At 47.2% G+C, this 20,992-nt stretch overlaps 1 protein-coding gene across 5 annotated transcripts in view; it reads right to left on the reverse strand.

Annotated features, from left to right (window-relative positions):
• The window catches only part of ZNF236 (zinc finger protein 236), a 1,196,152-nt gene that overhangs the window by 739,645 nt on the left and 435,515 nt on the right, over positions 1-20,992 (reverse strand). For all 5 annotated transcript variants that reach the window (XM_078687874.1, XM_078687872.1, XM_078687873.1 and 2 more), the window contains exons 10-11: positions 18,969-19,241; positions 1,068-1,265 (exon numbers count right to left, since the gene is read on the reverse strand). In XM_078687874.1, the coding sequence (XP_078544000.1) occupies positions 1,068-1,265; positions 18,969-19,241 (471 nt within the window). The remainder of the gene's footprint in view (positions 1-1,067; positions 1,266-18,968; positions 19,242-20,992) is intronic.

Raw genomic sequence — 20,992 nt, forward strand, 5'->3', positions numbered from 1 at the left:
TTATCCTGGCGATTAAGAATTTAAACAATCGACCAGAAACTGGTGAAAACTCGCCTAGTTACACAGAGTTTTTTTAACAATTAAATGAGGACGATCTCTCTTGACTACGAACATACAAGAAGATATATTCTCAACGCGATTTTAAGAGGCAGGGCATGGAACTCATAACTGCTTATCTACAAATACTGGAAGTACCCTGAATATACTATTTGAAGATCAAGACTGAATTTCGAGAGAGATGTCCTACGGAGAGAATACCTAATCCTCATGTATGGGCCTGTTGATACTATTTACTGCAGTTATTGTTTGACGTAGAGTCTGAAACAGATACAGATTCGAGTAATCCATGTGGAAAGTATTACTTCTTGTCCTGAAGAAGGTGGGGTTCTAAACAGTGATAACCACCGAAACGCGTTGATGCACATTGTATAAAGACATACTATAGATTGTGGTGACATTTGTAATCTAGTATTGTTAAAACTAAATGCAGATGTATTACACGTGGAACAAATGATCTGGATCTAACGTATTGCCTTGTTTATGATTAGAAAATATCTTTCTTGCAAAATCTCCCCTTTTGTTTGATCAACTGTGTAAACTGTGCTGTGTCTATGTTTTAAAAAAAAATTAATTCAGAAAAATGGGCTCTTACTTTTGAGTAGCGCTGAACAATTTTTAATAAAATACTTTTATACTGTACACATACTTTGGCCTTTGATAGTGGTGGTATTATGTTCTGGTGATATTTTGGATGTGATGAGTGTTTTGAGTTTTTTGTAGTGAGTTTTTTGTATTAAGTTAACCCAAAGTGGATTTGTTTCTGACTACGGTACTCATGTAACAAACAGCATAGCAGTAATGCAGAAATATAGTAGAGACCAATGGAAAACGTCCAAGCCAAAGTCAGCATTTCCAATTGAGGAGCATGGCACTAGAGGATACTATACCAACCTTGTTGTGAGCTTCAAAAATTCTGGATGATCACAAATACACAGATTGAGGCACCACTATAACTGTCAATCTCTTCAATTAACTTATGCTCTATAACTGTGAACACAAGAACTTACCCAAATCAGTAATAAGAATAGGTTCCTGTAGGGGTATTTCTGAAAATTGAGCATTTTCTAGTAATGCTTTGCTTCTTATAGGCCTGGGTGGATAATTCCTTAGATCACCGCGTCTAAAATGAGAGGCGATATGAGCTTTTCTGTGCCCAGATGTCCGACATTTTCTCTCACAATGAGGACATGGAAAAGGTCTGGCACCTACATGAAAAAACATAATAAAATACTGTTAGCAAAGTAATCTATACATTGAAAATGTAGATATTTCCTCGTTGCCTACCCCACCACCCCCTTCCTTCCACCCGCCAAGGATGATCATATTTGCTGGATATCGGACACCATAAAAGGAAACCAGTTTAAGAGACTTTTCATAGCAAGCATTGCAAAGCAGAGAACCTTAAATATATTATTACACATCCTTTCTTTTAAAACGTAGAGAAAAGAGACATCTCGGGTAACACCGCCAGAGGTGTTTGCAAACCTCCATTGCTTTCACTGAGATTCATGCCTCTGCACACATAATGTAAGGTCAGGTAAAGATTGCCCAAGGTAGACCAACAACATACATAGTCAGACCTTAAAATAAACTGATAAATATAGGAAGTTGGAAAATAGTTACAGAATTCCATGCATTTATAGGGGTTGAGATTGATCATGACGCATTATTCTTGACAAATCTATCTACAAACTCATACACTCTGGGCAGTTGTGCCTCGCTAACACCCCATAATAATTGTGTGCCTCGCTAATACCCCCTAATAATTGTTATGTTAACTGGGGCCTAAGGAAGGTAATGTGAGAGCATAATGGACTCGCACATATCATTTCTAACATACTTGATGAGAAGACCAGAGTCAAGCATTCTGCAACAGTAAACATTTAAGATGTGAGCAGGGTCTTTTAAAGGTTGGAGACATGATAAATGTGTGCAGTCTCACAGGTATGTGGCACACAGGTATTTTTCAGATAGACTGTAACTTTTTTTTAGAAGAGAAAAAATGGTGGTTAAAATGAGATTTAAAGGATGCTTATGTTTCTGTTCCAAATGCAGAAGAGTCAGCATTTTTTTCAATTCAGATGCCTAAGTTGACTATATCAATATGTGAGTTTTTCTTTGGCACCATGCTAGTTTACGAATATTCTACACCCCCCAGTGGTAGTGTCCTTAAGGAAAAGGGGTGTTTTCTAATAATTCTACATGGATAACATGTTCATAACACAGTGAAGTCCATAACTTAAGCACAACACTGAACTATGAAAATATAGGATTCCATTATGGAACTAATCAATGAACGTAAAAAAAAGTTTAAGGGCTCGAACTGTAAAATCCCAAACAAAGTACTATACTTAGAGTGCAGTGTTAGTGCAGTCCAATTTCCAAAAGTTAAGGCTCTTATTTCAAATTAGAAGCAGAATTATGTTTCTAGAAAACACAAATCATTCACGGCATTAAGTGCTTGGTGCTGACATCTAATGACATCACACATTTAAATACTGGCAGGGATGTACCGTTCCCAGGATGATGAACTGAGAAGCACATGGGGCTTTGCTGAGAGAGTTCCATCTGTGCCAGAATGGTCTACTATCTATTCTGTTCTGTTCTAGAATTGTTGTACTGAGAGGGTTCCATAGCGAACTGCAGTTTTCCTCTACCTCACACTGAGGACATTATAACAGTGGGCAGAGAAAAACAGTTGTCGTAGTTGGATATATGGGCAAGTTAACATCAGACGGAACTAGATGCAGATTCGAGACCTCCCACATGGTTTGTAATAGCAGATATTACATTCTAATTTCACTGCTCGCCATTTGGTTTGGCATCCACCATCTCAGTCTCTCATAAAGTGATGTTCGTGTCACACCACCATAGCACTGCTGTTTTGATGCCTGGTGGCATACTTAAAGTACACTGTTTGACAATAGTAAATGTGGTCTGTCTAAAAAATAACTCATCTTCTTGATCATTCATGATAAAGTTATTCTTTTATTCTTTTAACACCAATCCCGTGTAGTGATGAGTTCACATTTTACCCAATGCGTTTAGTCATTGGGTGGTCCCTTTCGAATAAAAGCAAAAACTGCCCATCACAAAGTGCCAGATTGGCCCAAAATGCATTGGGGACAGTTTGCACTTATCACTACACTGGATTAGTGTTGAAATGTCATGTTGATAGAATTAAAGGGTTACATTATCAAGATTGATCATGAAGATGAGCTATTTCTTGGCTAGACTATGTTTACTATTGTCAAACAGTGTACTTTAAAGAGGCCCAAGGCACCAAATCCCAGGGAAGGAGAGTGGTGTGCCACTAATAAGACAAATACCCAGGATCAGAGGATATACTTCTAAAGCCAGTGGATACAAAACATCTGAAGGAAAGAATTGAAGCGCACAGCAATATTAGAGTGCCCTGATAATTATAACTTCAACATTTTCTGAAAGTGATGTTACAGTTGTTTATGTATTTCCAACATTTTGCCTGCTTTCTAGGACGATATTTTGATTTTCACTGAATCAGAAGCGGAGTATAATATTGTTGTTGACCACACTTTATTACAAAAAAAGGGAACAACTTTGAGGAAAGACACATACACTTGCAAAGCTAATGGAGTGGAAAATTTGGAACACATACAGGAAACGCTACTCCTAATAATTTGAGTTTTTGACTGAGGGAGTGTAAACCCTACTCAAGCAACAACCACAATCCTGGTCAGGGTGGACTACAAAAGTCAGTAAACTAACCTGTGCTTAATCCTCTGGTAGCTTGGCACTAAAGCAGTCAGGCTTAACTTAGAGGCACTGTGTTAAGTATATATGCAGCACACAAATTGTAATCAGGTGAAAACACAACACAAAAAAATCCCACACTAATTTAGAAAACTAGAGATTTTTAATAAACAAAATTACACCAAAACAAATTAAATCCATCAGTAATACCAGAGTAAGGTTTTTAAACTGTTTAGTGAAATCCAGTGTCAAAAGATCAAGCCGCCAACTGCGGGCATCTAGCCCTGTGTGACTGAGGCAAAGTCAAAAGTTCATGGCAACTGAGGTAGAGCCGTGGTTGGATACATGAGGTGGATTGGGCCCAGTCTCAGCTTACCTTCAGACTGAAGAAATTTAAAAGAAAAGTCCAGGAGAAGGTAGTGTTCAGCAGGGCAAGGCAGCAGGCAGAGTCTGAGGAGTTGCCATTTTCGCCAAGGAGCACTGGACAAGGCTTCGGTGAAGCCACAGACAATAGTGGGAAAAAGCTCCGTGCAGGAGAAGCTGTTTTTTCAGGCAAAGGAGGTAGTCATCCATGGGGAGACTGCCCCGTCAAACCCGGTGAAGACTGTTACCTTCAGACTTAGACAACTTTTGGAAGTCAAAAACCTCCAGCAGGGTGAAGCTGCCAGGTACCGTCACTCGGAGGTCCGACTTAACAGTATTTGCTGCTGTGGAGAAAAACATAGCGGGAGCTACTGCAAAGTCAGGCCACCCAGTGATGCATCTTGGGCAGATCGGCTGACAGGTAGGTCCAGTCTTCTGTCGTCACTAGAAGTAGCCATCAGTAACAATCAAGAGATACAAAGTTTTCTCAGTTGAAAATGGAGAGCCCCTAGAAAAACTGTTAAGCGTCGACGGCGCGGAAAAAAGGGAACGGACGTCAGCACGCCGACGAGGTTCTTTTGTGGCTCCGATGACGTCATACGGTGCCGCGAGCGGAGCCTGTCCATTGTGACGTCCTCGTCGACGTGGGAGAGCTAGGGCAGAATTTTCCCACACAATGCTAGCACAGGGGGTATTCGAAAGGTGAGGAATCCACAGGCAGAAGTATTCATCATTACATAGAATTATTAATTGAAGAGGTGCAACTTTCTATTACACCTTGGTATTCAAGTTGTTCTAGGATGTCCCTAACTTGCTGTTTAGCTTCGTTTTTTATTGGATTTGTATTTGAGGTTGTGGTGTTGTCCTCAATGGAATGTCATAAGGAGAATCATCATCCCACCTTACATGGTTGCGGTATAATGCAGGAGCCAGCACTAAAACCCACTCCTTGGCATATGAATGTTACAAAATCAGGTTGTCAATCCTTTCAGCCAGAAATATTTTATAACCTTGAGTTAGGTTCTCCCAAAAGAAGACATTAATAAACCTGGGCATGTCCCCCGCCAACCATAGTTGGAGGTTGTATGAACTATGCAGAACACTTACCCTTTTCACTGAGATATACTCACTCAGCAATACTCCCCGTAAGACAATCCATCGGGTTATGGCAAACTATTATGACTTCTGCAGCACTGTCCAGCATTGCCACTGCCAATTTCCAGCTCAGAAGCAGGGTCTTAAAAATCCTGGGGCATGCCTGATCTTAAGTCCAGGTACCGGCATCATCTTGAATTAAGGTTTTTGAAGTTTTAGGTTTTTCTTCATGCTTAATAATGTAGTTGTGAGTCCTTCTTCACTTATACGTGCTCTTCCAAAATGCACTATGACCATCCTCCTTTCTCGGGGGGGGGGGGGGGGGGGGGGGGGGGGGCGTGGCCACCAGCCGAACAGGTAGACGTGAGCTGAGCTTGCTCCGTCTAAAGCCCTGAAAATAAGCTATTTATCCTGCATGAACCGTTGCTGGACTCCCCCACAATTACACCCGCATGAAGAGAAGAGGACCCGGGCAGCGTACAGCGGCATTTGTGGGCTCCAACAGCAGCGGACGTCCGCTCCCGGCGTTTCGAGGCGGGCGGCCTAGTTTCACACCTGCAGCTGCGGCCCACAGTGGAAGGCGAGGCCGGGAGCAGCTAACTTCCGGGCGGCGACATCCGAGATCCGCCCGGGACTCAACGGAAGGCAAGTGAGTGAGGCAGAGCAGATTGGGAAGGGGCTCCCGCCGCTCGGCAAGATGCAGCACACCACAAAAGGAGCCAGGAGGGACGACTAACTGTGGAGGGTGGCCCGGAGTGCACTGAGGGAGGAAGCAGAAGACGGGAGAGCGGTGTGGAGCGAGCTCACTGTCCGGGGCGCTGAGATGGGGGGGAGCTGCCCGGTGTCACCCCATTATTGCTAAAGGTCACCGACCGTGCGATCTGGATCCCTGCAGGAGGCGCAGCGCTCCCCCACTGCGGGAACACCGAAGACCGCCATTTTGTGACTTGGGCTCGGGAGTGAGATCGAGAGCGGTCTGGAGCTCTGGGCCACTGAGGGCGGAACTGGCCCTAGACCAGCTATGTGCCGTAATAGAAGGGCGCCGCAACTGCGCTGTAAGTGACTTTTTTGCTTATTGCCGGGACATCCTACCCAATAGTCCCGAGGGGAGTGCCTGAGGTGACCATAAGCCGGGGGCAGGAAGCACGCACGCAGCACCACAGATAGAAGAGACCACCGCGGAATTGCGGAGTGGTGGAAGCGTCGCAGGGTCCTGACGGAGTGCGGTGTCGCGGGAGAGCCCAGAATACTGTGGAAAGGCCCGATTGGGACACCAGAGTGAGACGCAATATGGTCCAGAAAAAAAACCGGCAGACGGACCCAACGGGGCACGCCACGTTACGCTCCGCCAGCTCCGAGGACCCGCTGGCATCCTCCAATCCCACCAACGGGCATGGAATCGCAAGAGGCAAAGCTAGACTTGATCCTGACTGAAATTAGGGCCTCAAGAGAAGCACTGGAAACCCGAATGGACACGTTGTCTACCGGGTTGTCCCTTCTAAAGGCTGATCACAAAAAACTGGCAGAAAAGGTCACTGAACATAAACTAGCATTGGATGACCCAATCCCACAGTCGACAGAGCACTCTTCGAAACTGGAGGACCTGGAGCGACAGATAAAAGGTTTGCGGGATAGAGTGGATGACGCAGAGGGACGCTCACGCCGCAACAATATACACATCCTAGGTGTACCGGACCGACGCGAGGGTGCTAATCCGACGCAGTTTGTGGAAGACTGGCTAAAGACAATCGTGGCCTCTGAGGACCTCACCCCGCTGTTTGGGCACAGAGTGCCCCAAAGGCCGCCCAAACCAGGAGCTCCTCCGCGTCCCCTGATAGCTCGCCTCCTACACTACAAAGATAGGGACGCAGTCCTAAAGGCGGCGAGGGAGAAGGCCCCGATACTATACGAAAATAGGACGGTGTCGATATATCCGGCTTTCACCCCGGCTGTCCAGAAGGCAAGGTCCTCCTTTCTGGGTGTGAAGCGGACACTGCGGGATCGCATTCTGAAATATGCCCTGTTCTTCCCGGCACGCCTCAAAGTTATACATGAACACAAAACCTATTTTTTCGACACCCCGGAGAAGGCATCTGAGTGGATTGAAGTGGCGCTTACACCGAACTCGTCGCAGGACCCTCTGGTGAAATCCATGGGTGAAGACGCGGCTAGCAAATCGGATGCACGACCGGACCCGAGGGATGCCATGGAAAGAGAGACTACTAAGGATGGAACCCACACATCGACCGGAGAGAGTGGAACGCCGGAAGCGGCACTGTTGACAACGGACGCTCTGGCGGCCCACGATGCCCGAACCGGAACGGAAACGAACAGTAAAGTCAGCTCGCGCACAGCAGCATCAGAATCGGACACTAGTTTACAATTGTTTCCACGCATCACAGCGCAGATGGCAAATGACTTTTGATATGCTGACTCGGAGATGCAGGGTGGTAATGTATGAAAATGTCTGTTAGAATTATTGCAAAGGGGGTGTACAACACAGGTTTTACGCAGCCACCAGGGCGGAAAGTAGAGACTTTCGTAAACAGATTCTGGGACAGAGCGAAGGGGCACACCCCCCCAGGCGAAGGCAAAATTGATTTGTATTCTTACCCATGTTGGGTTCTGTTGTTTGGTTCTCGACAGTTTGGAGGCAAGGACCTTAAGGTTGGGAAGTTAAGCACAAAGGTAGCACATGCAATGTATAACACGTCAACACACGAGCTAAAGATGACGGCAAAGTCGCACGAAACAAATAATCACCGTCATGTCAACTCCTAACACATATAAACTCTGCACCTGGAATGTGAGAGGTATGGGTTCGGTGCATAAAAGGAACAGGATATTGGCTCAACTGCACAGGCGTCAAGCAGCAATAGCGTGCCTACAGGAGACCCACTTAAACGGTGCGGAGGGCGCCAAGTTGGCCAGAAAATGGAAGGGTCAGTTATACGCCACCGATTACTCAGCGTTCTCCAGAGGGGCGGCTATTTGGATCAAAAACTCGGTCCCATTTAAAAAATTGGAGCAACGGGTGGACAGAGAGGGGAGATATGTGTTCGTAAAAGGGATACTGGACGGCTCCTTTGTAGTGCTGGGCTGTATCTATGCTCCCAATACGGAGCAGTCGAAATTCTTTGATACTGTCAGTGGGGTGATATCGGACTGGTCGGAGCATGTCTGGGTAATCGGTGGTGACTGCAATGCGGTGCTAGATCTGTATCTCGACAGGTCCCATCCCCCCTTGAATGCAACAGAAAGCAAAAAACAAGCGGAAGCACAGGCACGTTGGGCGATTGGCTGGGCTTTGACAGATGCATGGCGTATCAAACACACAAACCACAGGGAATACACGTTCTACTCCCCGGCACACAACCTGCACACGAGAATAAACCGTTTTTTCTGCTCTACTACATTGTCAGGGTCCATTGAATCGGTTATGCACATGGGTAAGACGCTGTCTGATCATAACCCAGTGGAGTTGTTGATACAATGGGGGAGGCTTCCTACTCAGATTCCGACCTGGCGCCTATCCCCTGAATTGCTGGAGGACCCTGTCTTCACTGCAGAAGTGTCGGATGCCATCACAAAATATTTTGCTGAGAACACAAATACAGCTGGGTCCCAGCAAATCGAATGGGACGCCTTTAAGGCGACCATACGTGGAGTGGCGATGGGTACAAAAGTGGGCATTAAATATTCAGTGTTAGAGAGGCTCAAGGAGGTGGAGAGTAAACTAGCGATGCTTGAAAGTGAGGCAGCGGGCACGAATGACAACCTCACGCAGCTCCAAAAAGCGCACATACAACACGCGGAGTTACTGGAGGAACTGCGTGTCATAGACCACAGAGAATATACATGCAGGCAGCATACACAGGCGGACAGATCTGGTCCGCTACTGGCCCGCTTGGTACGCAACACTCCAATGGAGACCCCAATAGTAGAAGTGAGAGGTCGGCTGGGGATGGTAGTACAGAGACAAATAGAAGTCAACAACACGTTCAAAGATTACTACACCGAGTTGTATTGCCCACACGCACCATTGTCGGACGCGGACTTAGAGTCCTTCCTGACAGACGTACACATCCACCAACTCACGACTGCACAGCAGAAAGCGTTGGCGAACAATATAACTCTGGCCGAAATTAGACAGGCCATCAACGCGCTGCCACGGAACAAAGCACCAGGGACTGATGGCCTGCCGGCCGAGTTTTACATGACGTACATTAACATACTAACCCCACACTTACACACTCTGTACAGCACATCAATGGAATCCCGCGCTCTACCACCCACAACACTACAGGCATTAATAGTCTCCCTCCTGAAGCCTGGCAGGAATGCTCTGCAGTTGGAGAATTACAGACCTCTGTCGCTGCTAAATACGGACTACAAGATCCTTAGCAAGATATTAGCATCCCGATTATCCCAATATATGCAGACACTAATACATCCAGATCTGTGTGGCTTTGTACCGGGCAGAAGTACTGCATTGTACATCAGAAGGCTGAGCCAGTTAATGACACTAGAGGGCACAAGCGACAATGCAGAGGGGTGCATTTCCTTGGACCTAAAGCAGGCCTTCGATTCCCTGAGATGGGATTACATGTTTGCGATACTGGCCAAGTTTGGTATACCACATGAATACATAGACTGGATATCATTGCTATATCTACACCCCACAGCACGTGTCCGAACTAATAGGTGTATCTCCGAGCAACTTGACATAATGAAGGGCAATCGGCAAGGATGCCCGTTATCGCCGTAACTGTTCATACTTGCCCTGGAGCCTTTATTAATTAAGGTGCGGACGCTAGCGCAAGCAAAAGGGATACAGAGACACTCAATATCCCATATAATATCGGCTTATGCAGACAACATCATATTATACATTAAGGACATGTAGGCCGGTCTGGATCCACTCCCAGAAATATTCAGTGATTTCCGGGCTATATCGGGACTAGTGGTCAATGAATCGAAGTCCTATGGTTACTGCTTGAACACTTCATTAGAAAACACCCACATTCGGTTCGAGCCGCACAGCTTCCAGGTGGCGCCTACGACTTTCAAGTATTTAGGGATACAGGTGTATCGGAACACTCGGGACCTTTTGGACGGTAACCTGGGCATGGCACTCAACACGCTCAAGACGCAGGTACAATTTTGGAACACATTGCCCCTGTGGATAGCTGGGAAGCTGGCAATTACAAAGATGGTGGTACTGCCTAGGCTGCTATATTTTTTTACGAATCTGCCCCTCATGGTCCCGATGAGTTTTTTCAAATCCATGAACACGCTGATAACGGAATTGATATGGGGCGCGGGCAGGCGACGTATCAGCCTGGCCAAGTTGCAACTACCAACAGACACGGGCGGCATAGGGGTGCCAGATCTGATCGCCTATGGTTACGCCTGTCAACTCCAGTGGCTGGCATACTGGCTAGCCGGGGAATAGGTATAACAGAGGAGGACAGGGGCAGGGGCACTATACACCGACTATTGTTGCCAAACACTAGGGTACCAACCACAGCGCCGTACCTCCTAACACTTGCTGTCAAGTACTGGAAGAAAGCGGTTAAATACTCTAACGCGACGACATCCTACGCACCCACTATACCCCTGTTGGGACTTCCCCTGGGGAACGGTACTTTGACGGAACTAAAACTACGACCATTGCAGGAGGCAGGTGTCCTGCAGGTAGGGGACTTCTTTGCGGAGAACACTATCATGACACACGCAGACTTCACACGTTTACATCATACCCCCGACACATTATTTTTGCTGCATGCACAGGTCACGCACTATATAACCTCGACCTGGACACAAGATGGGGAAGAACCAGCCACGAACCAGCTCCTCACAATGCAATATTTGATGGGGACGGGCAGTCACCTGACGAGGTGTTTGACGGCTGGCATTAGAGACGGCAGGGCGATCACGTTACAACCCACCCGCGCACGCTGGGAAGGCAATGTAGGTCAAGTACTCAGAGATAAGGATTGGGAGAAGATACTTAAGTTCCCTAAAAGGGTGTCACGCAATCCAAAATTCAAATTTATTCAATTGATGGTGGTGCACAGGGCATATCTCACTCCCCATAGACTACATGTCATGTTCCCAGACACGGCGAACACATGCCCTAGATGCAGAGCAGATGATGCCAGACTGCTACATATGATGTGGGACTGCCCCAAGTTAGGCTGTTATTGGGCAACAATACAAAAAATGTTAACGGCTGTTGCACCGGGTAGACCTTACACGTCGCCGCTATACAGCTTATTAGGACTAGGAAACACGGAAAAGAAAAGGAGCGCAGCTACACGCTTCGCTGATCTGGCACAGCTACTAGCGAAAAGATCAATAACAATGTGGTGGAAATCAGCCAGGCCTCCGGATGTAGAGGGATGGCATAGCGAGGTGAGGCGGTGGGGCAAGGCATAAGGGGCGGAACTGCGGAGGGAGGAACGCAGAGGCCTTGAACAAACGCACATCTCACTAGAATGGGACACAATGCTAGCAGAATTTGAAACATGTGCTGACACATATATGGAATAGCGATATACGACACAGGTCTGCTCACCAGAGCCACACATTTTCATTGCACCACTTGCAGTATGTTAGTCTGAGGGAGCAGTGCGCCTGCATGGCAAGGTGCGGAGACCGTCCTAACAAGAGAGAACATGTAGGCAGAGGGAAGAGGTGTTATCGGGAGGAATGTAATGCGCAGATGTATAGAAATGCATGACTTTGCCGTGAAGGTATAGATGTGTGCGAACTGTTAAGTGCTAGGGGACAGAGGGTGGGGGGGGGGGGACTTATAAATGTAAGGAAGTTCTACAAAACAAGAGAACTGAAAGATAAGATGTTCATAACACGGTCAGATGCATAATTCATATTGAATGCCAATGTAACAGAGGCGTTGTTCACATGACTGTATTACTAATGCTGAAATAAAGACATTTTTTTAAAAAAAAGACCATCCTCCTTTCTCCAAACGTTTATCGGCTGAATCCTGGAAGGAACTAGACAAACTCATATCAGCATCCTGATACCTGTCAGGCAGTCTAACATTATCACTGTTCAGCAAGTTATAACGTTTCTCAGTGGATTCCATTGTAGGAGACCCATCCTGTAATTTTACATTATCTTTGTTTTTCTTATCATCCCATTTCTTCGTCAAGGAGTCATGTGCCTGCTTAGAGTTATCCTTTTCAGAATTACTCTTCAACCGTAGTTTCCCAGGTCTGGCTCCCAAATTATCTCTACTAAGCATAGCATAGGTGTCTTCGATAATGTTAGGTCATTCTCGCGCCTGCTGTGCAGGAGTCAAAACCCTCAGGCGTTGGTATACAGCTAACACTGCTGCCTCTCCTTTAATGTTGCTCAACATTATGGAAGAGACAGCAGCAAAGTTGCCTATCAGTTTCATCCCCAGGTCTAAGGCAGGTGCTGCCCTGTACTCATTTTGGATCGGTTTCAGCACTTCAGGCAGAATAGCCAGAGAAGAGGTAACTTGTTCTGGTATATACTATAGCAAAGACCGCATCCCAGGTTGCACAGTCCTCTACAGGGGGAGCCATCCCCATAGGCAAGCAAATTGTCAATATTCTTTGTTTTTCCTGCTGGCCCATTTGCAGAAATACTTGTCAAGCTCATTTGTTTTTTTGCAATTCAAAAAGGAGTTTCTTCACTCTTGGTAGGAACCTTACCCATAATTGCATTCAGTGTTTGTGATCTAAAGCCTGGTGTAACCAATTGCGGTGGTGCAGCTTGAACAGCCCCCGCAGGAGCAAGTGTTATTGTTCACATCACAAACTGTGTAAGGCATCTGCATATTGTCACTAGATTATTGTACAATCCCCGCATCTGAGCGGTGGGCCAGTTATTGATGCCGGGATGTGGTCTGTATCCAGCTAGGATAGGCCATGTCGCCCCCTCATTGCTGACTGGGCCCAGTCGCACGTTTTCTATAGTGTGTGGGAGGGCGCCTTTAAACCAATTGATATATTCTTGGTAAGTGAGGGGAACTTCTATTGCCTCATGGAGTGTATTCATCTGGTATTTCAACCTCAGTGCCTCGTGTTACAGCATCCGCAGCTGGGAACGTAACCCAAGAATAAAACACCTCTGTATGCTTTGTGTGCCTCAATCACAAAGGTAACGTCCTCACCATCTAGTGTGCGACCATGTTGTACTAGTTTCTTAGTAACGGCATATCTGCAGTTATCAGCAATGTTTTGTGCCATGTATGTGAAAATGAAGTACAGAGTAGGCTGTCACAGTGTGAATTAGATCCTTTCAAGCTTTAACTACCAATAGCTAATACACCGGATATACCTACCTAGCTGAGGAGGATATGTAAACGTTGTCCCGAGTTTTTCTTCAATTCTGTGTTTTTTTTTTTTAGTTCTACCGCACCAGCATTCCTGAAGCACCATGGCGTACACCTGATGGGTCAGGAAAACCAGAACTCCCCTTTTAGACTTGTGGTCCCACTATCAACCCCAGCACTATGTCAGACACACCATTAATAAACGCCCCCTGCGCATTATGTCCTGGAACGTTAATGGTCTCCTGGACCGATTTAATCGCATGGCTGTCCACAAATATGTGCGGCGCTTAGGGGCGGACATCTTGCTTCTACAGGAACCCACCTGCTGGGTAATCACTGCCCCTTCCTAACGCGATACGGCTACAATAGAGTGTGGCATTCGGGGTTTACAAGGAGTTCCCGGGCGGTTGCAATCCTGGTGAGGCGTTCCCTTCCTCTGGTGACTGTTCAGACGTCCCTTGATGCCCAGGGTACTTTTGTGGCCCTCAGTGGATCATTAAACGGCAACCCGCTTAACCTGGTGTCCCTTTACTCTCCTCCCTTGATGCTGTCGGCAGTCCTAGCTAAGTCTGTTGACCTACTGGCGTCTCTTCCCCCTGGTCCCACGTTCCTTGGGAGTGACTTTAACGCAGTCTCATCACCTGACCTGGACACGAAAGGCCCTCCATCCCCTGGTAGAATTGCGCAAGCCAAGCAACTGAGGTTTTGGTCAGCATCACTAGGTCTATGCGACATCTGGCGACTGTGGCACCCTCACTCCAAACAATTCACACACACCTCGGCTGCACACAATACACAGGCACGTATTGACGGCATTTTTGTTCCCTCGACGAACTGTCTTCTGATTCAGGACGTCTCGCCTCTTCCGAGAGGTATTTCTGACCATTCACCGGTGATGGTCCGTACCGGTTCCCCCCCACCACTTCTGTCTGGCAAACATGGAGGTTAAACACCTGGTTTCTTCAGGACGGGGATTTCCGGAAGGTGATGAAGCGGGAGCTAAAACAATACTTTCTCTGTTCGCTCCGGGAACCCTATGGGAAGCAAGCAAGGCCACGATTAGGGGGGTCGCCAAGAGTCAACTCAAGCTCAAACGGCAAGCACAGTTGGCACAGATTACCTCGCGAGAGGCACAAGCCTTGCGCCTTGAATATGCCGCGGCCCGATCCCCGGATACCTCCGATACTAGACTTCTGACCCGACTCCAGTCGGAGAACAAGCAACTGTCGCTGGACGCGGCCAAACTCCTTTGGTGCTCCTCTGTGGCCAAGTTGTATGGGTGGGGTGACAAGAATGGCTCACTCTTTCATCGCCTGGCGACGTACCCAAGGGCGAACCGCATAGTCCGTGAGATAGTGGCCCCCGATGGATCACTATGCCACGCCCCATTGGAAATGGCGCAGGTCTTTGCCGCCTATGACCGCAGGCTATACCAGGCCAGAGCTCCAACTCTGTCCCTTATGGACTTGATGGATGTGGAAGGTAGTAGCCTTCCATGTGTGGATGCCACCACCAAGTCCGATTTGGACCGTCCCATTTCCAGTGAGGAAATCAGTGATGCAATCGTTCTCGTTTCCTCTGGCAAGACACCGGGTCCAGGCGGCCTTCCTCAAAAGTACTATGCCCACTACCGGGAGGTTTTGGTCCCCCACCTGGATGCGTTGTTTTGCGAGGCTGTGGAGAAAGGCTCCTTCCCTCGGGAAACGGACATGGCCACCATTGTGGTCCTCCCGAGTTCCCGGCCCCCCTCGTCGCAATGCGCTGATTACCGCCCCATCTCCCTCATCAACACTGAGGTCCAACTGTTCGCCACCATCCTCGCACAGCGACTCAAACCCCATCTGTCTGTGTTGGTCCACCCCGATCAATGTGGGTTCATGCCCTCTCGCGGCACCCAACTCTGTCTCCGCAGGCTGCACCCCGCCTTGGCCCACCGTCTCCTCCTCACCCCATACCTGGCTCTTCTATTATTAGACTTTGAGAAGGCCTTCGATTCGGTGGGCTGGGGCTTCCTTCACGATGTTCTCGACATGATGGGACTTGGTCCCCGCTTCCGGGGCATGGTCAAGGTTCTATACGCCGTCCCCAGGGCTCGCCTTCTAGTCAACAGGGTCCTGTCGGAGCCCTTCTCGGTCTGCAGAGGGACGAGGCAGGGTTGTCCCCTTTCCCCCCTGCTTTTCACCTTAGTGATGGAGCCTCTAGCGTCCTTGATGAGGTCTTGCAATTGGATGCGGGGATGGGAGTGGCCCAGAGCTGCTTCGGATAAAATCGGCCTCTACGCGGACGATGTCCTCATTTACCTGGCAGATCCTGCCCGGTCAGGCCCCCATTGCCTTCGCATCTTGAGGTCCTTTGAGCAGGCCTCTGGCCTCCGTTTAAATCCCGACAAATCAGTCCTGGTTCCCCTCCACTTTTCCCGGGAATGCTTTGACAGTCCACAATACCCTTATGTCGTCAATCATTCAAATATGTAGGGATCTGGGTGACCTATCTACCGGAGCTTAGCTGGACCCTCAATGTCACTCCACTGGTGAAGCGAGCCAGGGCGGACCTCCAGCGGTGGCAGTCATTGCCCCTCAACCCTATAGGGAGCCCTATAGAGAGGGTGGCCCTCTTTAAGATGATGGTGCTCCCCCGCTTTCTTTACATGCTTCAGAACACCCCCATGTGCTTCCCCAGGGCCTGGTTCCATGAACTAGACGGCCTAACTAGCAAGTTCTTATGGGGGAAGGGTAGGTCCAGGCTAGCGCTCAACACCTGCAGGATCCCCTCGTTTGACGGAGGTTTGGGGATGACTCACCTTTATCTATATTCTCTAGCCACGCAACTTCTCTCCATCCATGACTGGTTCAACAGGGGGTGGTCCGACTCTGCTTATAGGCTCGAGCTTGGGGAGCTGGGCCTCGCCAAAATCCAATCCTTCCTATATGGAGCCCCAATTCCTTCACGCCTTCCGGAGGTGACGCGTTCTGTGTTACTGGCTTGTCGGGCGGCACTGCAGCACACCCACTGGACACACACACTAACTCAGTGCACATCCCTGTGGCACGAGACCTGGCTCAAGGAGGTGACCGGGCTTCGGGGCTTTGCGGCTTGGGACCTCATAGGCATCACGCAGCTGGGAGACGTTTGGGTGGGGGACCACATACGCTCGTTCGAAGATCTCCGAACCAGGTACTCGCTGCACCACTCGCAATTCTTTCGCTATCTTCAGCTGCGACACGCCCTACCCCTCCATCTTACGACGGGTACGCGGCTGCCAGACCACAGCCCGCCCGAAGCCCACACTATGTTCGGGGACCTGGGGAAGGGTGGTATTTCCCGCATTTACCGCACACTGATAAACAACACCCCGACTTCCTTGGACCGACTGCGGACACAATGGGAAGACTGGGTGGGCCCCTTGGAAGAGGAAGACTGGCGAGATGCCCTTAACAATCACTGCTTCCGCTAGGCTGCGCTTGGTGCAGCTCTACTATCTACATGCCGCATACTTTACTCCTGTGCGTCTCCATCGCGCGGGGCTTAGCCCGTCTTCAGCCTGTACCAGATGTGGCCATGAACCCGCTGACTTCCTCCACATGGTCTGGGGCTGTCCCCTCCTAATTAGAATCTTGAAAGGCATCGAAGAGGAACTCTCCAAGATTCTTAAGTGGGGAGTACCACACGACCCTAAGCACACAATCCTGGGCATCACTGATGGGTTAGACGGGTCACGCAGCGAAAAGTTGTTCTTCACTACAGCAATGGTGGTTGCCAAGAGACATTGCGGCCTCCTGGAAATGCCCCGAACCCCCAACGGTGAGACGTTGGCGGGATGGGGTGGACTGGTGCGCCACGCAAGAAAAGGTTATGTATGCACGTGGCTGCCCCAAGAAATACCTCAGAAATTGGGGGAAGTGGCTGGGGGGGGGTCTAATTATGGGGGGTCCAACTGTTTCTGTCTTATCTCTACTTTCATCAATGTCTGTATATTGGCTAACGAGATTTTGTGTGCATAATCCTCAATCATTGCATTACGGTGCGGATTGGCTGGTGTTTTCCTTCTGTAAACTACATAAAAATGTGTTTATCAAAGAAAGGTGCTTAGGGTTCTGTGAGAAAGCACAATTGAACTGCTCTATTGGTCCATATAAAGTAGGAAACCAATTAACATGGGACGCCCTGTTGTGTAGTTTCCACTAATCACTAGATACTGCTTTTTCAAGGACGACAAATGTTGGGATGGTGCCAGATTGATTCCTTGCCTCCCCTGCAGGATATGTTGTCCCATAGACCAGCTAGCTCACAGTGCCACCACAAGCCACTCTAAACCTAGACCGGGAGCGAACAGTTCTGGCAACCACTGAACATGACAACATGGTTCCCTCAGGAACCGTAGTGACAGATCTATAAACATTCGCTCATACACTTGTGCTCTCTTTTGCTCAGAGAAATACCCAAAGAATACAGAGGGTCGTTTTCAATGTTTATTGAATCAAAGTGATTTTTGTATAGAATATATGCTAAAACAACATATATATGCAAGTAAATGAAATATTATAACAATCTGGTGTGCGCCTACTATGCGGACCCTTAACCTAGGTATCTAGGATGTATGTTTATGTTCTGCCAAGAATTCCCTGACTGGATGATTTAACCTCATTACCTGGTGGGTAAGAATGTAGGACCACCGTCTTCGTCACAAGCTAGACACCAATCAAGGAGATGTTATTCAGCTGCTGGGCAAAAGCATCAGCATGTAGAGACCTCTCGAAGTCAGCAGAAGTGCCCCCTCTGACTACACCCAAACAAAAAGGTTTATTTATAGAAAAAGGCTGCCATTGTTTGTATGCTACAGATAGCAGTGTCACCATATGGACTAAAATGAACATTTGCATAACGTGTAGGCCTTGTACAGAGAGCCAAGGCAATACAATTGTGTTCCTGCAAAGTTGCCTTGAGTAAGCAAGGTCAGTGTTTCTAGAAAACTAACTCAATGTGTCGCAAATGTGTGTCAAAAGTCAATGTGAAAAGTGCAGGCAACTTTAGGAAAACTCAGTGCTCATGTAGAATGGCAACATTTCCATCTAGACCTAACTGAGACACATTAGGCTTTGTGATCAATTAAGACAGTACAGGACCACTGAAAAATAAACCATATTCCAAATACAAGACAGTGTAATTTGGGGAAGTACAGCCAGCTATCATTTAATTGCACCAAAGTCAGGTAGGTACCTTTATTAATATTTTCAATTGATCAGGCACCCCTGACTCAAGCTCCATTTCTCAGTAGATTTTAAGGATGTGCACTCAAGCATTAAGAAATTTGTGATGACGCTGTACAAAATATTAAAAGCCCCAACTGGACAGCACCACAGACTAAATATGTTCTAGACATCCTTACCTGTATGTAAACGAAGATGAACTTTCAAACTTCCAGCAGTTGAGAAGCATTTCATGCAGGTTCCACATGTGAAAGATTTAACTCCAGTGTGGGTTTTTATGTGTGCTGTTAGAGTGCTGTTTACAGCAAAAGCCCGGAAGCACTGAAGACACTTATATGGCTTTTCATGGGTGTGGATGCGAATGTGACGTACAAGATCACTGGGTTTTTTAAATTCTTTGGAACAATACGGGCAGATATGCCATCGGATGCCACTCTCTTCGCGGATTAAACCTAAAAGAAAAGAAAATGTTACAATGCTATCAAATAAACAATCTAAAAGCACTTTTTTAATTAAGCAAACAACTTAACAGGATAAACACTAAGCTAAATATAGTGATGTGCGCAGGTTACGGGCTAATTGGCATGTCCTGTGACACAATATTGCACAATGTTATAAAACTTGGGTTAATATCTATGAAAAACAAAAATGATCTTTATGATAAAAAATACTTTTTGTATAGTACTTCCAACAGCACTTCCACTATTTTTAAGTGTTGTAAATGAAAGATATTATTAATCAATTTAATAGCAATCGGTTTATCCACCTCCGGAGAAAGTAAGGCCGATATGGCCTTGCAATCAGTCGAAATTGTGACTTGCAATTCATGTCATTCAGCAGGCCACTATGTGACCTTACATGTCAATATCTGTGTAGATTGACAGCGTGGGGAGTTAAAAAACAAATCGCATACCTCAACATATGTTTGTGCTATAATGCTAAGATTTTCATGAAGGTATTATTCTTTTATTATATTTGGGCTGTGTAATGTGCTAAAACCCCACAGGCAGCAAAGTATCAATGCACGTTTATTGGTTAAAGAAAGGTTAAAAGCAGACACTAAAACATATACATCGGCCCAAGCAGCAGACATATATTCATTAATTTCCGAAATAAAATCCTTCAGCAAACAAAGTGGTTCAATCCCTCAACAACTAAGACAACTGGAATTTCTGTCCAAAAGAATACTAAATCAGAAACTACATGCATCCACTCTCATACAGTACCATAAAGTACAGAGGATCCCCCGAGGATTGAGTTTACCGATCAAACCAATGCTTTTCAAATTTCAATATAACAAACATTTCATGGAAAAATGGCATGCTATTCTTAATAAGTGTTCCTTGGATCTGATCTTATTACTGGTGGAAGAATTAGCTAAAACAATCAAAGAACTAGGGGAAGAAATTGAATAATTAACCAACGAACGTACAAGGCAGATAGTTATGTTATGTTAAGGGGAGTTTTTTAAAGCGCTCAGCTACTCGAGCAGAGTGTCCCGGCGCTATCAGACCTGGGGAACAGAAGCAGAGAGACCAACGAAATTATTGTCCGAACAGCCATGTTTTAAGCTCTTTCCAAAACTCAAGGAGGTCGTCTATCTTCCGAAGAGACAGAGGTAGTTTGTTCCACAGTTGGGGGGTCAAACGTTTGAAAGAGCGACCCCCAATGCGAGCTCGCCTACTCGGCGGAACCGTAGCCAGTGCCAGCGAAGCAGAGCGTAATGCTCTGGAAGGGAGGTAGAAACCTATTCTCTTTCTAAGATAGCGGGCGCCAGTACCATGGAGGGCTTTAAATGCCATGGTAAGGGTCTTAAAAGAGATGCGTTTCCGAACTGGCAGCCAGTGAAGTGATTTAAGTAAGGCAGCAGTTTTGGACCTACGGCTAAGGCCGAAGATCGCTCGAGCAGCGGAGTTTTGGACCGATTGAAGGCGTAAAAGAAAATACTCTGGAAGGCCCAGGTATAGCACGTTAGCATAATCTAGCCTGGAACCTATAAGGGCCTGGACCGTGGTCCTCCTGTGGGCAAAGGAAAGCAAGGGAAGAAATTTCCTCAACATTTTTAGGAGGCCGAAACACAGCCCTACTAAACCCAGGATCTGCGCTTTGAAAGTGAGCCCATTGTCCACTTTCACTCCCAGGTTCTTTGCCATAGGAGTGGCGGCGGAGGGTGGAAACATATCCGCCGGCCACCATGACTTCC

Source organism: Lissotriton helveticus, chromosome 4_1, assembly GCF_964261635.1.
Source record: "Lissotriton helveticus chromosome 4_1, aLisHel1.1, whole genome shotgun sequence".
Classification (NCBI taxonomy): domain Eukaryota; kingdom Metazoa; phylum Chordata; class Amphibia; order Caudata; family Salamandridae; genus Lissotriton; species Lissotriton helveticus.